The 16,396-nt window shown below is 36.7% G+C and overlaps 1 protein-coding gene across 15 annotated transcripts in view; it reads right to left on the bottom strand.

Annotated features, from left to right (window-relative positions):
* The window catches only part of RIMS2 (regulating synaptic membrane exocytosis 2), a 757,916-nt gene extending 741,749 nt beyond the window's left edge, over positions 1-16,167 (bottom strand). For 12 of the 15 annotated variants that reach the window (XR_013178386.1, XM_077167426.1, XM_077167432.1 and 9 more), the window contains exon 1: positions 15,704-16,167. Coding sequence is in view for 11 of the 15 variants with exons in the window: in XM_077167426.1 (XP_077023541.1) it covers positions 15,704-15,879 (176 nt within the window). In the remaining 4 variants the exon portion in view is untranslated. The remainder of the gene's footprint in view (positions 1-15,703) is intronic. The other 3 variants (XM_077167433.1, XM_077167434.1, XM_077167435.1) reach the window with 1 other exon arrangement.
* Between the last annotated feature and the right edge of the window lie 229 nt (positions 16,168-16,396).

Genomic DNA, 16,396 nt, shown 5'->3' with positions numbered 1-16,396 from the left:
CTCACTTTGACAGAATCCAGATGGAAGCCAGTGAGCAAGGGAACATGTGGTACAATCCACAGAGGTCTGCCTCTCATAGTACATAACAGAGTTGGGAGTAACTGGGGTAGATCTGGGAAGTAAATGGCAAAATATGTAACATACAGTGACAAAATTCAACAACATTCAACAATATATCTTCCTCTGTGCTTACAAAATTTACCTGCAATTTTTATAAATCATTACTAACCCTTAGTAGATGGAAATTAGCTAACAGCATTCAACCTGCCAAACTTCTGACATGACGCTTGTTGGGAATGAATTATGTATCCCAGAAAAACATGTTCTTAAACTTAATCCATTCCTGTGGGTGTGAACCCATTGTAAATAGTACTATTTTTTGATGAGGTTGTCATTTAAGGTGTGGCCCAATTGAATCAGGTTGGGCTTTAAACCAGATTACTGGAGTCCTTTTTAAACATACTGAAATGCGTACATAAAGCGCTAAACCATTAGAAAATAAATCCCATCGGAATACAGCTCAGTTCTCACCAAGCAGACAGAATACACCTTTTTTGATAAATTCTATATTCAGGAATCCTATGGCTGAGTTAAGATTTATGTTAGCTTAGACCAGATAAGCATGGAAGAGACATTAGTCTGTGGTAATAAAATTCAGTGCTGTGGAAGTACTTCCAGAGTCAACCATTGCACAGAAATGAATTTTAAAGTCTTTCTAAAGTCAAATAACAGAAAATCATCATTTGAAATTTTTTATTAGTTAAGATGATGTTAGCCACGGTAACAAATACACCTCCAAAGTGGCAGTGATAACACAAAAGTGTTCATGTAAAGTCTAATGGGGGCAGGAAGGGTAGTCATAAACCAGAATTCAGTCACATGAACCCATGTAGATGCAAGGGGACCTGGGAAATGCAGCTCAGGGCTAGGCCGTTGCTGTATAGCCACAATTCTAAAAAAAGAGAGCAAATCTTTATTGAACACTTAGCTATCTCCACCCCAAAATTCATCTTTAAGAGAAAAAAAATGCTATGATAATAGAAGCACTAACTAATTCTTTCAGGCTAAAGACAGCTTTTGGTTAAAAGGAATTATGTGTAATGAAACTGATATTTTGACTATGTGCCTGCAAAACAAACTATTACAAATATGATAGTAGAGGCCCCCCTCATATGCCAGGAAAACAAGATGCATGTAAGTGTCATCTCTGTCTGCCAAATTAACATTACCAAGCACCAAAACACCATTATGGTAATTCTGCTATCTAGCTCTATTGTTTATTGTATCCTTTTTTCCCAGTTTTATCAGCCTGGAAGCTTTGCTCCAGGATACCTGAAGCTGCCTCACTATTTTTTTCCAGCTGAGCATAAGTTTGATTGGAAGAAAATGTACAAGCCTAAAGAAGGCCTGTAGAAGTATTTATCTAGTATCTTTGTTTAGTAAGGCCTACCAAATTATGTGTATGCTACATAAAAATTGTGTTTATAATGTATAAGCCATATAAATGTTAATTCTAAATGAAAAAGCATTTAGCTAGCACCATACTACATGGAAAATACAAATTATAGGTTTCTGACATGTGCATATAATACAGATATAATAATTACTCATAATATATAAATGGTACAAAAATTATTAACACTTGGTCAATTAACTAATATTTTCTAGTTGCCTTCAATTTTTTTAAGTAGCAATCCTAGGAGGGAAGTGGGTGAAATTATATTATGTCACTCCTGGGTCGAAGCCTTTTCTTAACTTTTCCTTTTGAATAACCCTATTGTCAACCCTATTTCTGGAACCTCCCTTCAGAAAACCCAACAAAATTTAACCCCCTTTCATAATCCAAACACCTTCTGAAATCCTACAATAATTCATTAAGCTGACAAAAAGAAGGAAACCTTTACCAACATCAACATGTCACATCCATAACTGATCTCCTCTATTTTTCTAAAATGCACTCACATTTCCAAAATTTCCTTAGAGGTGATGTAGGGATATATTTTTTAAAAAAGAGAGAGAGAGAGAATTTGTCCTAGGTAATCCTAACATATTAAAACAAATATTGTATGACAGTTAAAATCACCTAAAGAATGAAACAAAACTAGACAGTGAGAAAGTCACTGACACCAAGTTATCAATGGGACTAAGGAATGTTCAATAAAATTAAGATAGACCAAGAGTTGTAAACAGATTACATGATATGATTATATCTAGTAGAAAAAATGTTTTACACATTGAGATATTAAAAAAGTTTCCTAAAAAAAAAGATAAAAAAATAAAAAGAAAGCTTCCTTCAAATTACAAATGGATTTGAAAAGCCCTGATTTTTCTCCTGCCCTCTTTTTTCTTTGCCTTTTCTTCTTTCTCCTACCTCCTGTGCCCTTTTTACCATTTATCCATCATTTCCTACCCTACCCCATTATATTCCAAATTGTAGCCACTTCTCTAATTCATATTCATTTTATAATCTCCTTAGACTACCTAAAAAATCAAAGAACCCCCTTCACATACTGCTTTCTCAAAAGAATACTTGCCCTGACACCAGGTAAGTTCAGCAGTTAGAGGATGTATAGCAGTCAGTTAAGCAAATCAAACTCATAAGAGCCTATCTCACCTTAAACATACAATTGCCAAATCCGGCAATTCTGGCTTCTAAATTTTTAGATATCTGTTCTGCCTCTCCATCTCCACTACTACTGCCTTATTTCAAATTCTCATTATTTATCACCAGGATTACTGTAAGACTCTCCTAACTGGCACCCTTTTCTCTAGTATCACACTCTCATCAATCCATTACACTGCAAGAGTGGAAGGTTTGTTTTTTTTAAAAAAAAAAAAAAAAACCAGAACTCTCACTTTATTATACCACTCCCTAAAATCCCTCCATGACTCTGCACTGCTTTAAGGATTAAATCCAAATCCAAACCATAGCATATAAACCCTTTCCTAACCATCCTCCCCAGACTCCTCTATTGACATGCCTTCATTTAAACCCTATGCCCCAGATCTTCTGAACCACATCAAATAGATTTCTTCACCACATCTTGGTGGAAAAACAAATGAAGGTTTTTTGTTTTGTTTTGTTGGGAGGGGTAGCAAAGGGGGAAGGTATCTTGGTTTCTTTCTTGGAATGTCTTCCTCTGAACTGCTAACTCATTCTTTGAAACTCAATCTATATGTCATCTCTCCAAGATTGAACCATATGCTCCTCTTATATGAATATATACATGATATGATCACTGTGCATAGTGATCTCCTCGCACTTATGCAATATTTTAACTATGATTTATCAAGTTTCTCACAATTAGTTTAAGGAGTAGCTGATAGTGGTTAAATGTGCTTCCACAGCCAAACATAACTGCATTTCAGTAGGTGACTAGAGACTATTGAAAGCCTTTAATATCTTGGAATGAAACTTCTAGAGATTTAACAGGACATATTGCCTGCTACCCTTAAACAATACCACAGAGACAACAAGCAACTCATTAGAATAGACTGATGTAATTTTTACCATGATTATAATGCACTAAAAGCACCTTTAAAGTATTTCTTCATGACATCTTACATTTTTATGTGTTTATATGATTATGGTTGGTTTTAGACTGTCAGCTCTGAAGTACCACATAAATCATTTCTATCCAAAGCGTTCTTTATATTCCTTATCATTCAACTCTTCTAAATACAATAGAAATTTTTAAATCACTTGAAAGTAAATTAATAATTTTAAAGTATGATACCCCTTAAATTAATATGATATAATGTCACAAAATTATTCTGGTTTCTAGTCAAAAGAGACATGCTCTTAGTCCAAAAGAAAGTTTAGTTTCAGGTAAACTAAGCAAAATTGGGCATATGTTTGAAGATGATAATTTGATTTCAAAAATAAAGACACTACTGCATAAGCAAACATTTTTCTTTTAGATTACTGGATTTCACCCTGAAGGCAAGCACTATCTAAACAAACACAGTATTTCATTTTCAATCTTTCATTCAGTCACCCAACTAATATTTTGAGTACAGCTGTGTATAAGGCATTGTGTTACAATGATGAATAAGACATATACAGTTTCTGTTCTCTGGAAGTTTATAATCTAGCAAGGTAGACAAACTATAAAATGGTAAACAATTATAATTTTTGATAAGCATTATGAAGAAAAGAATAAAGGGGGCCAAAGACCTAAATATAAGAGCTAGAACAATCAAACTCTTAGAAGAAAATACAGGGGAACATCTTCAGGACCTGTGTTAAGCAATGATTTCTCAGACTTCGTACCCAAAGAACAAGTAACAAAAGAAAAAAATAGATAAATGGGGTCTCATCAAAATTCAAAATTTTTGTTCCTCAAAGGATTTATAATGAAAGTAAAAAGGAAACCTACATAATGGGAGGAAATATTTGGCAACCACACATCCAATAAAGGATTAATATTTAGTATATATAAATAAATCCTTCAACTCAACAATAAAAACTACCCAATTTAAATATGATCAGAATAGCAACCCACCCCAGAGTACCAGTCTTTGGGAAGAAAGCATCATCTTAATTTGGACTTTCTCTGAAGCTCAAAACCATGAGCTAATAAATTCCCATTGTTTAAGCCATCCCATTGCATGGCATTTGCTTGAGCAGCCAAGGAAACTAAAACAGCAATAAATAAAATATTTGAAAAGCAAAAAAAAAGAGAAAGAAAGAAAATTAACAGAAGACTTAAAAAGACACCTCTCTAAAGAAGATATACAAATGGCCCAAAAAGCACATGATAAAATGCTCAACACTATTAGCCATCAGGGAAATGAAATCAAAATCGCAATGAGATACCATTTCACACCCATTAGAATAGCTGCCATTTAAACAATGGAGAAATAACAAGTGTTAGAGAGGATGCAGAGAAATAGGAACACTCATTCATTGCCTGTGGCAATGTAAAATGGTGCAGCTGCTATGGAAGATAGTTTGGCGGCTCCTCAGAAAGATAAGTATAGAATTACCATACAATCTGGCAATCCCACTTGAAGTGAAAGCTGGGGCTCCAACAGATATTTGCACACCAAAGTTCATTGCAGCATTATACACAATTGCGAAATGGTGGAAGCAACCCATGTGTCCATCAACCACTGAATGGATAGATAAAATGTGGAATATATATACAATGGAATATTATTCAGCTAGTAAAAGGAATGAAGTCCTGATACATGTGACAACATGGATGAACACTAAAGACATCATGTTGAGTGACATAAGCTAAACACAAAAGAACAAATATTATAGAATCTCACTGATTTGAAACAATTAAAATAAGCAAACTCACAGAGTTAGAATCTAGAATATAGGTTACCAAAGGACAGGGTGGTGATAGGGATTGGAAGTTAAGACTTAAAATATACAAGATTCCTATTGGAAATGATGAAAATGCTTTAGAAATGGATGTGGTGATGGTAGCACAACACTGTGAATGCAATTAACAACACTGAATATGATTAAGAGGGGAAATGTTAAATTGTTATATATAGTAACAGAAGAAAACATTTTTTAAAAGTCCATGGAACCACGCTACCTAAACAGTGAATTTTAAGTTAAACCATGGACTTTAATTAATAGTACAATTATAAAAATGTGCTAAGATCAATGGTAACAAATAGTTCACACCAATGCATGTGTGGGTGGTGGGGCAATATATGGGAATCCTGTATCTTATCTATGACAGTTCTGTAAACCCACAACTTCTCTAATAGAGGTCACACACACACACAAAAAAAAGGATAAAAGGAGAAATCTACTATAACAAACATGATCAGGGCCCTGCCCCAATCAAGATCATGGAGCAAGACACTCTAGGGCTCCCTATTCTTATAGAAACTTTGAACAACCAGCAAGAACTGGCAGAAACATTATTCTAGAAGCTTCAGAAAAGTAGGATTGCAGTAACTGAGCAAGCACTGAATTCCGATAAAGGCCACTTAAAAGCAGTAGGCTCTCATGGTGCCCTGACTGGCCCCTCCACTGATCCCCTCCACTGATTCCCTCAGCCTGAAGGCAGAACTAACCTGCACTCCTAGTGTGGATCCCTGGTCTCAGTTCTGGAGGGGGCTGAGTAACACTCCAGCACATACTGGGAGCATAGATGTCTGGCCCAATCTATCTGGTGATGGCCTGAAGGACTCACTGTCCCAGAACTTGCTCAGTGTGTACAAGGTAGCTCACCAAGATCTCCTAAAGCATACCACAGGAGAGCAGTCAAGCTGTGCAGCCTAGGACACAGGACTGCTGTCCATAGAACATAAAGCACAGGGCCTGGGACCATGAGGAAACTGTTTCCTGGGGAAAAGGGTACATTCATATCTATATAAATAGGGAAATTTCTAGGCCATGCACAAGCCCAACACAAGGTCAAAGTAGAGAAAGGATCAGGAAGGCCTGGAGCTTTTCTCAAAACTCTGTATGGATAAGCCCTGAATAAGAGAGCTCCTAGTACAGGTCAATCTTCAAAGACTAGAAAAGGTGTCTTCTTTTTTAATTTCACTATGTTGTTATTGCTGTTGTTAGCTCCTGGCACTCAAGGAAAACTATGTCAGAACACTAGCTGAATACAAGTTTAAGGAACAATTAATCAATTTAGACTACATCTGAGTCTAAATTGCAGTGATAAAACACTAAAATATCAAAATGTCCAAGTATCAACAAAAGATTACAAAACATATTAAGAAACAGGAAGCAATGGCCCAGGCAAAGGAGAAGATTAAAGCATTAGAAACCATCAATGAAGAGGATTAGACCTGGGACATTCCAGACATTTTTAAAAATGGTCCTAAATATCTTCAAAGAGCAAAGGAAAAAACAGACAAAGAATTAAAGGAAATCAGGAAAATTACCAATGAACACAAAGAAAATACCAGTAAAGAACTGAAATTATGAAAATGAACCAAACTGAGTTGAAGACCATCATAAGAGAAACTAAAAGTTTCCTAGAGGGGTTCAACAGCAGACTGGATCTCGGATAAGAAAGAATCAATGAACTTGAAGATATGACTATTGAAATCATCCAGTCTGCGGAGCAGAAAGAGGTAAGAATGAAGAAAAGTGAACAGGGCCTGAGAAAACTGTGGGACACCATCAAGTGTACCAACACATCTGCATTGCGAGAGTACCAAAAGGAGAAGAAAGAAAGGGACACAGAGACTTTTCAAAGAAATAGCAGTTGAATACTTCCCAAATTTAATGAAAGACATGTATATTGTGCTGGTTTGAAAGGATGTATGGACCCTAGAAAAGCCATTTTTTAATCAAAATCCCATTCAGAATAATCCCTATTATGTCTGAAACTGTAATTAGATATGTGATTTAATCAAGAGTGGTTGTTAAGCTGGATTAGGTGACGACGTGTCTCCACCCATTTGAGTGGGTCTTGATTGGTTTATCGGAGTCCTATAAAAGAGGAAACATTTTGGAGAATGAAGGGGATTCAGAGAGAGCAGAGAACAACGCAGCCACGAGAAGCAGAGTCCACCAGCCAGTGACCTTTGGAGATGAAGAAGGAAAATGCCTCCCAGGGTACTTCATGAAACAGGAAGCCAGGAGAAGAAGATAGCAGATGACGCCACGTTCACCATGTGCCTTTCCAGATGAGAGAGAAACTGTGACTGTGATTGCCATGTGCCCTTCCACTTGAGAGAGAAACTCTGAACTTCATTGGCCTTCTTGAACCAAGGTATCTTTCCCTGGATGCCTTAGATTGGACATTTCTATAGACTTTTTGTTTAATTGGGACATTTTCTCAGCCTTATAACTGTAAACTAGCAACTTATTAAATTCCCCTTTTAAAAGTCATTCCAGGGCCACGGTGGCTCAGCAGGTAAGAGTGCTTGCCTGCCATGCCCGAGGACCCGGGTTCGATTCCCGGTGCCTGCCCATGTAAAAAAAAAAAAAAAAAGTCATTCCATTTCTGGTATATTGCATTCCGGCAGCTAGCAAACTAGAACAAATATACACATCTAAAATGTTCAAAAAACTCAAACATGATAAACTCAAAAAAACCCACACTGGGCCATGTTATAATAAAGTTATCAAATGCCAAAGACAGAGAATTCTGAAAGCTGAAAAGAAAAGCAACATGTCACATAAAAGGGAACTTCAATTAAGATTAAATGTTCTCATCAGAAACCATGGAGGCTAGAAGATACACTTAAAGTGGGAAGACACACTTAAAGTGCTGAAAGCAAAATAATGCAAACCAAGAAATCCATAGCTGGCAAACTGTCTTTCAAAAATGAGAGACAAATTAAGACATTTCTGGATAAACAAAAGCTAAGGGACCTAGACAGACCCTATAAGAAATGGTAAAGGGAGTTCTGCAGGTTGAAAGGCAAAGACGCTAAATAATTGACTAAAGTCACATGAAGAAGTAAAGATCTCTGGTAAAAATGACATAGAGAAATAGAAATACTAGTACTATTGTATGTTTGATTTGTAACTCCACCTTTTACTTCCTACAGGATCCAAAAGGAAAATATTCTTAAAAATGTAATGATAAATCAAGGGTACACAGGTGGTCCAATGGTAGAATGCTTGCCTTCCATGCAGGAGAATCGAGTTCAATTCCTGGACCATACACCCCCCCAAAAAAAATTTTACTGATAAATCAATGGTTTTAGACTCATAATTTATAAATACTTAATTTGCATCAAGTACTACATAAAGGTGAGAGGGTGAAAAGGTATAGGAATAGTTTGTATTTGCTACTGATGTTAAGTTAGTTTCAAAGCAAACAGGATCGTTACAGATTTAGAATGTTAAATGTAAGCCCCATGGTAACCACAAAGAAAATACCAGAGAATATGTACACTCATAGAGACAGAAAGTACAGGTTTCTGACTCTATGAGTTTAGGTTACCAGGTGTGGGAGAAAGGGGTAATGGGAAATTAACGCAAAATGAGTGTAGGATTTCTGTTTGAGGTGCAGGAAAGTTATAGTAATGGATGGCGGTAAGGGTACTGCAACAGTGTGAATGTAATTAATTCCACTGAATGGTATGATTTGGAGGGACTGGGATAGGAAGATTTATGTTATATGTTTACACAATTTAAAAAGAGAGAGAGAAACTAAGGAAATGATGCCAACAAAATTCAATACATTATACTGGCTTGGATCAAGAATGGAGGAGAAAAGCTCAAAAAGGACATTATTGAAACTTAAGAAAAAAATGGAATATAGAATGTAAGCTTTTATCAATGTTAAATTTCTTAAACTTTATAACTGAACTTAAAGTGATTATGTAAGTGAATATCCTTGTTCCTAGGAAATATACATGGAAGTATTATGTGTTCAAGGATATGTGCAACCTTCTCTCTAATGTTCAGAAAAGATAGATGATAGATAGATAGATAGACAGATAGCAGATATACAGGTAGGTGGATAGCTGGAATGATTCAGCAAAGGTGGCAAAATGTTAAAATTACTGGATCTAGATACTGGGTGGGGAGATGTTGGAGTTCTCTGTATAGAGTTTGTATTATTTTTACAACTGTCCTTAAAGTTTGAAAATATTTCAAAATAAAAAGTTAAAGCAAACATGGTCAAAAAAGACCTCTCTAAGGATGTAAGTGTGAAGCTAAGGCCAGAAAGATGAGAAAGAGGCAGTCTGCAAAGATTATATATAAAGGAGAGGCAGTGGGAAGAGATGAACATTCTAATAGCCATGCTTCAGAATGAGATTGACCGATAAGGTTCTCTCAGTTCACAGCTATCATATGGATAAGGCAAATAAGTAAATATGTATTTTGGTTAAATAATAGAGAAAAAAGTTGATCCAAGGCAGATTTAAGGAAAAATCATAAATTAGTTTTCAGAAAATAGTCCCCTCACATTCACTTAGGACAATCAATATCTTGCCAATAACTAACAAGTTGGTGTCAATATTGTTTTCACTGCTACGTCTTAGTTATCAAACTCCCTAGGAACGTTTTTTGCTAAGGAAACTACTTCCAAATGGCCACTTTCCCTCTCCCCATCCCTGACCTTCTAGACAAATAATGAAATCACTTAAAAGTCCTTCATATATATTTCAGCTTCCCAGCAGACAAGGAAAAGAATCTCTCAATTAAAAAAAAAATAGGAGGAAGATTTCACCCAGGAATACCATAATAATATTAAGCAGCAGCTTAAAGGCTGCTGTCTATAATCAGTCAAAAATAACAACTATTGCATACCTATGCGGGTAAGAACACTTGATTTACACAGTATATGATGATCACAACAATCTTGCAAGGTAGGGGTAATTACTCACGTAATATATCATGTAGTATAGTATAGTGTAGTATAGTTTAGTATAGTATAGATGAGAAAAGATCGGTTCAGAGAGTATAGTAATATAAGCAAGACTTCACATTTATTAATTAGTAGAGTAAGGTTTCAAGTCAAAATCCATCTGGTTTCATCGCACTTGCCCCTACTACCCATCTCTTCATCACATATTATAATCAGTTCTTTATCAAAATATATTTTCAATGGGAAGATATTATGTAATTGATTAACTTACTTTTAAATACAGAAATATGTAAGAATTTATTAGGTGCTTTCTCATAAATTGCCAATCAACTTTTTAGAATGCATTTTGAATCCTGAAAAATAAAGGTTTTAAATTTTGGGCAACAGTAGTGCATGTACAATAATCATTTTCATTCAAAAGTCCTATAGATTAAATTGTATATCTAACATGCTAAATTTTTACACTTTCACTTCAGCCATAAGAAGAAAATACGAAAGTTTTTTTATATATATATATTAGGATGGGGAAGGCCATTCTAAGTAAATACTAAACAGGAAAGCCATAAAACAACAGTAACAAATTCAAACACACATGAAAAAGATGTAATCCTGATTGGTTATAAAAACATCATAAAACAAACAACAAAACATGAAAGAATTATTGTAACTCACCACAAACAAAAGTAAAATTTCTTAAATATATAAAGAAGCTCTTTAATCACTGAAAATGACCAATAGAAAAGGAAATACAAAAGCTTCTAAATAAATGTAAAGAGACTCTCAAGCGCACTGATAAGAAGAAAAATGCAAATTAAATCTACTATGGCATATTTTCCACCAAAATAGCAGCAAAGATTATCACGCACTGAGCTATGTGAGAAATAGCCTTCCTCATACATATCATTCATTTATACAGACTCTGTAAAGGTAAATTTGACAATAATTTACTAAAATTTAAAACATACAGACCCTTTGACCCAACAATTCCATTTCTAGCAATTTATCCAGATATATTCACATATATGGGAAATGGTATATGTACAAATATATTTATCAAAGTATTGTTTCTAATGCAAAATAATTAGAAACAATTTAAGTACCCATAAATACGGTACGTGTTAAAGAAATTACAGAACAATCATAAAGTGGGCTATTATGCAACCATTGAAATGAATGAGGGAGCTATATATAAACTGATATGAAATTGATCTCCTAGAAAACAAACAGAAGAACACCTTGAGTAGCATGATACCATTTGTGTGTACATCCATACATACATGTGCGTGTATGCACATCCATACAGACCAACACTACACAATGTTTGATATACACATATTTACTTTTATATGCTTAGAATATCTCTGGAAGAGTACACAATAAACTGGTAACAGTAATTTTCCCTAGATAGGGGAAATAGTAGATAAGAAATTTTGTACCATTTGTATGTATGACCAATTAAAAAATAAAGAATTTCATAAATTTACTTTGAAAAGTACTTATAAATTGAGTTACAAAAAAAAATTATTTAGAACTGCACACATAAGTTTTAAATATAAGTTAAATTTTTTACCTAAATGATTATTGTCTTTATTTGGGGAGAAAATCCTTTGACATTGACAGAAATCGAAAAATGGGAATAAAAAGGTAATACACAGGTCAAGAAACACAATTTTCCAATTTTTGTTATTAAAACACCTTACAAAAAGACTAACAGGCACATAATAAAAATATCTATTATTTGTTGAATGAATACTTGTGTATTCATTCCCTCATACTTTTCTCACAATACCACACTCTTAAAAAACTGGAAAATACAAACTTTTAGTGAATTACGTTTTTCTTTCAAAAAACTTATTCTTCCCATTTCCTGACAAAACTGACAAAATACCTCATTCATTACCATAAATCAAATCAATATTATTTATTAGGGTCCTACTATGTGCACATGTTAAGGATACTACAAAACACTGAAATACTAAAGAAAGCTAAAATTTGATTCTCTCCTCAAGTTTACAATCTTAAAAGACAAACCTTTAAAACATAATCAGTAAAAGTATGTTTCAGATTTTACTAATATATTGAGTTATCCAAACTAAAAGTGCCTCAAGAATTCATGGAAGGACAAAAATAATAATTGTTAATCTACTGAAATGTAAACTGTTCTCAAAATTATGGTACCTAACTAATATGTAAAAAGTCATTATTTCGATGGTGACAGAAGAATTCTTGAAATAGGTGGATGTTCAGATGGGCTTTGAAGAAATTCCTAATTAAGAATTGACAGTTCTTATTTATTCAGGCTCCTAGAAAAGAGAGATTACTGTAGTCTCAAATCTGTTTTGATCTCCTACATCTCTTATTAAAAAGTTTTAGGGCGGGCCACAGTGGCTCAGCAGGCAGGGTTCCTGCCATGCCGGAGACCCAGGTTCGGTTCCCGGTGCCTGCCCATGTTAAAAAAAAAAAGTTTTACATATTAACCTCTTAATATTTATATATCTATTTATAAATTATATGTATCTGGATGGTATCAATATATATATTAAATATTACTAAACTTTAATATCTCTATTTTTCTAAATAGAAATGCAATTAGAAGTTCTAATATATTTTCCTCCTATATTCCAATATATCAACTCGTGATATCTTCGGAAATGCACACCCCCCCCTTACATGAACACTTCATATGAATATTGAAACTCACAGATCATACAAAATTATTTTTTCCAATAGTTTCAGTTTCTTCATACGTCAAACTTTTTGAAAGATAGTTGTTGAAAAGCAGCAGACAGGAATTTGAAATTCAGTTTATTTCTCTGTGCCCATGACCTCTCATAAAGATGTTAACATGCAATTAACTGCACATTACCAAGGAAGTGAAACCAAGGATAGTATAGTCATGACCAGATAAATAGTCCCTAAAGCTTTATGAGAAATTACAATCATTAAAAGCTATTACTATTATTTTTCTCATATATTGTATGTTATTTAATACCCTATATTAATAATGTATTACATGCTGTTAATAAATTGCCAAATTCTTCAAAGCTATTTGTCTCTCACTATTATAATTCTATTACAAAGTCTGTATTCCACATCTCATTTTCCTTGCCTACTCGTATTTTATTACAAAAGCCAAAAGCATATTATAGAATGTTTAAAGTTAATATTTCAAGTGTATAATGCTTTAACTTCCTTCTTGTTAAATATATATAAAAATAATTTTGAAATTATAGGCCATATTGAGGTAAGTCCCCTTCTAAGATTAAGTTAGTTAGAAACTGAAATATTTATTTTAATTAAATCTGAATAGGCCTCTCATAAATGTATTGTATAAACTGCCTGAATACATGGTTAGGGAAGGTTGTTTCTGCTTAACTATGCAAATATGAATACACAAACATTAAATATATTTGCACACTATGTATGTTTACATATAGATGTAATATACACATATGTAGCTACATGAAAAAATCTTTCATAACAATTTATAATAAAATATACTGTTCATTTTATTTCTTAATTCAATACTCATCTTCATTTGAATTTCTGTATATTAGAAATGTACTATAGATACTCTAAAACCTTAATTCTTAAACCTTGGTAAACATTTAGAACAATAAACAGCTTTAGAGCTCTAGTAAACTAGCCAATAAATACTGAGTTAGCATACCATAAAGAAATAAAAACACATTTTATGTTTAATTATGTGTAAAAAATACAACTATATGAGCATCATTCTAACACTGATTTTTAGCAATTATAATAAAAAAGCATAAATCCAAATATCTAAACATCAAACTGTACGCTTCAAGAGCTTGTTAGAACATATAGTGAAGTTAAGCAGTGTTAGGAGTATGCTCAATAAGCTTTTAAAAACAATGCTTTACTCTCCCATTAGTTGAAATAGACTACTTAACTTCATTTTTTTCATATCTCAAGCCCACTAATAAATCACATCCCCAAAAAGGCATTCAAATCCAGAAATTAGATTTGAAGAATCAGTTCTTCATGATTTTGGTTAATGTCAGGAATGCATTTGCTCTTTTAGTTCCTCAATATCTTGTCAGAAATAGTATTTTTCTCTATGAACTACGTATATTTTATGTTATCATAAATTACCTAAATAATAATTTCATCAAAATGTGACAATATATATGTAGACATAGAGAGAATTGCTTCTGCATAAATGAATTAAAGAATACTGGATGCAACAACCTATTTTTTTTAATGTAAACGATTAGAGGTTAGTGTGTTAGCTCCTTCACAGAGGAGCTCTACACTTTCAATAGTGTGTACCTGTGGAGAATATGGAGGGAAAGCACGCAAACAAAAAAAGAAAGAAAACTGTCCCAACTTCGGCATATAAACTATAAATTATCTTAGAACCCATTTCACGTGAAAAAAAAAAAGGTGAATTGTAAAAACATAAAGAGGTTACACATCTTTTGCACGATCTCTTTCACACAGTGTCTGTGAGATCAAATAATCATAGAACTTTCAAAGCAAACGCTTTAAAAGAAATCTCTGCTACACTGACAAGGTGTCTCAAAGGGTATTTATCATCTTGTCTGGACAGTTCCCAGGTGCTGAAGTTACTCCGTCGCTAAACCAAAGCTTGGGTGCTGCTTTCAATCCTCCCAGCCTCTCTGCAAAATCACGGCGCCTAAACTATGAGCACATATAGCAGAACTTCAAAGCATCCCACAGTGAGGTAACGGTAGGACCTGGAGTCTCTTCAGGATTAAACAGATTTACTACTTGCAAACAGGAAGAGCAGCAGAGTGCAGGGTGTTAGACCCACCAAAGGGGAGGGGCTGGAAGATGGCGCCGGTCGCACACCCACCCGAGACGCAACTGAGCTTAGGCCCCTCGCCCGCCCGCGCCACCACCCTCTGGCCGGTCGCGACCGTGGGCAGATCTGCTCTTCCCTGAATTGGGGATAGAGCGGCCCTCCAAAGGCGCAGGACTAAAGGCCCCGGCAGCACCCGCCATCCCCTGGCCGGTGCGCCTTCGCCTGGGTCCCTGCCAGAAAGCACCTGTGCACGGCCATATTGGATTCCTTGCCCCAGTCACTGCCTCCGCGCGGAGGCGGTGGGGAAGAGTGAAGGGACGCGCGGAGCCTGGATTCAGACCCGGCCCCACTGGGGCCCCAGAGCCGAACTGACCCGGGAGGAAAGCTAGAAGAGCACTGGGAAAATTACAGCGCCCCAAGGCTCGCCATCCTCACCTAAGCCGGCCTTGGCGCCCTCCCTCCCCACACACCCACGCGCTCGGAGACCCAGAAAGCAGCCTGGGTGGCCGGAGGCGGCCGCAACCATCGTAGTCCCCGCGCTACCGGCAGGCGGGGAGGGCGGCGATCCACCGCGCGCTGGCGGCCGCAGGAGAGCGGCCGAAGGGGCGGAGGGCAGGTGGGAGGCGGGAAGATGGAGCCAGGTCCTTACTTGAGCACGGACTGCTCTTTCTCCTCTTCTTTCTTCTGCCGGTCCATGACTGCCAGGATGATTTTCCTCTCCTCCTCCGTGAGGTGGCTGAGGTCGGGCATCTCGGGCTGCAGAGGCTGCTGAAAGGCTGCAGGGGTGGGAGCCTGGCGGCCCCGGGGCCCGAGAGGAGCCGACATGTTTGGTGGAGCCAAACCACCCTAGGGAAACAGGGAGGCAACTCCACTAGCGGCGGCACCGGCGCGGGTGGCTGGAGCAGCCTCCAGCGCTGGGACACATACAAATTAATGGCCTTTCAATCCGAGGCGACAGCCCTCCTTCCTCAAGAAAGAAAGAGCGAAGGGAGGAGAAAATGGGGGGAGGAGAGAGCTAAGGAGTGCGCTTCGGGAAATGTTGCTTCTTCTCGGGAGCCGAGGGCTGGCAAGTGAGCGGTTCCGGGAAGAGAGGAGCGGGAGGCCGGGCCGAGACTGGAGTGCGCGGAACGGCGGGGGAGGGTGGTGGAGTAAGGTGGCGGGGACAGCTGAGGGTGGGGTGACTGGAGGGAGCGGGCAGGAGGGCGGCGCGCGGGCCGGGCGCTAGTGTGTCTGACCGCGGGGGTGGGGGGCCGTGCGCTTCGCCTCTGAAGGGAAAGGGGCGGCTGCGATCCAGGCTCCCGGAGGGAGTTCCGGGAATTCGCAGAGTGCTCGAGGAGCACGA

This window comes from Tamandua tetradactyla, chromosome 6, assembly GCF_023851605.1.
Source record: "Tamandua tetradactyla isolate mTamTet1 chromosome 6, mTamTet1.pri, whole genome shotgun sequence".
NCBI classification, from domain to species: domain Eukaryota; kingdom Metazoa; phylum Chordata; class Mammalia; order Pilosa; family Myrmecophagidae; genus Tamandua; species Tamandua tetradactyla.
This window is presented reverse-complemented; position numbering and strand designations above follow the sequence as displayed.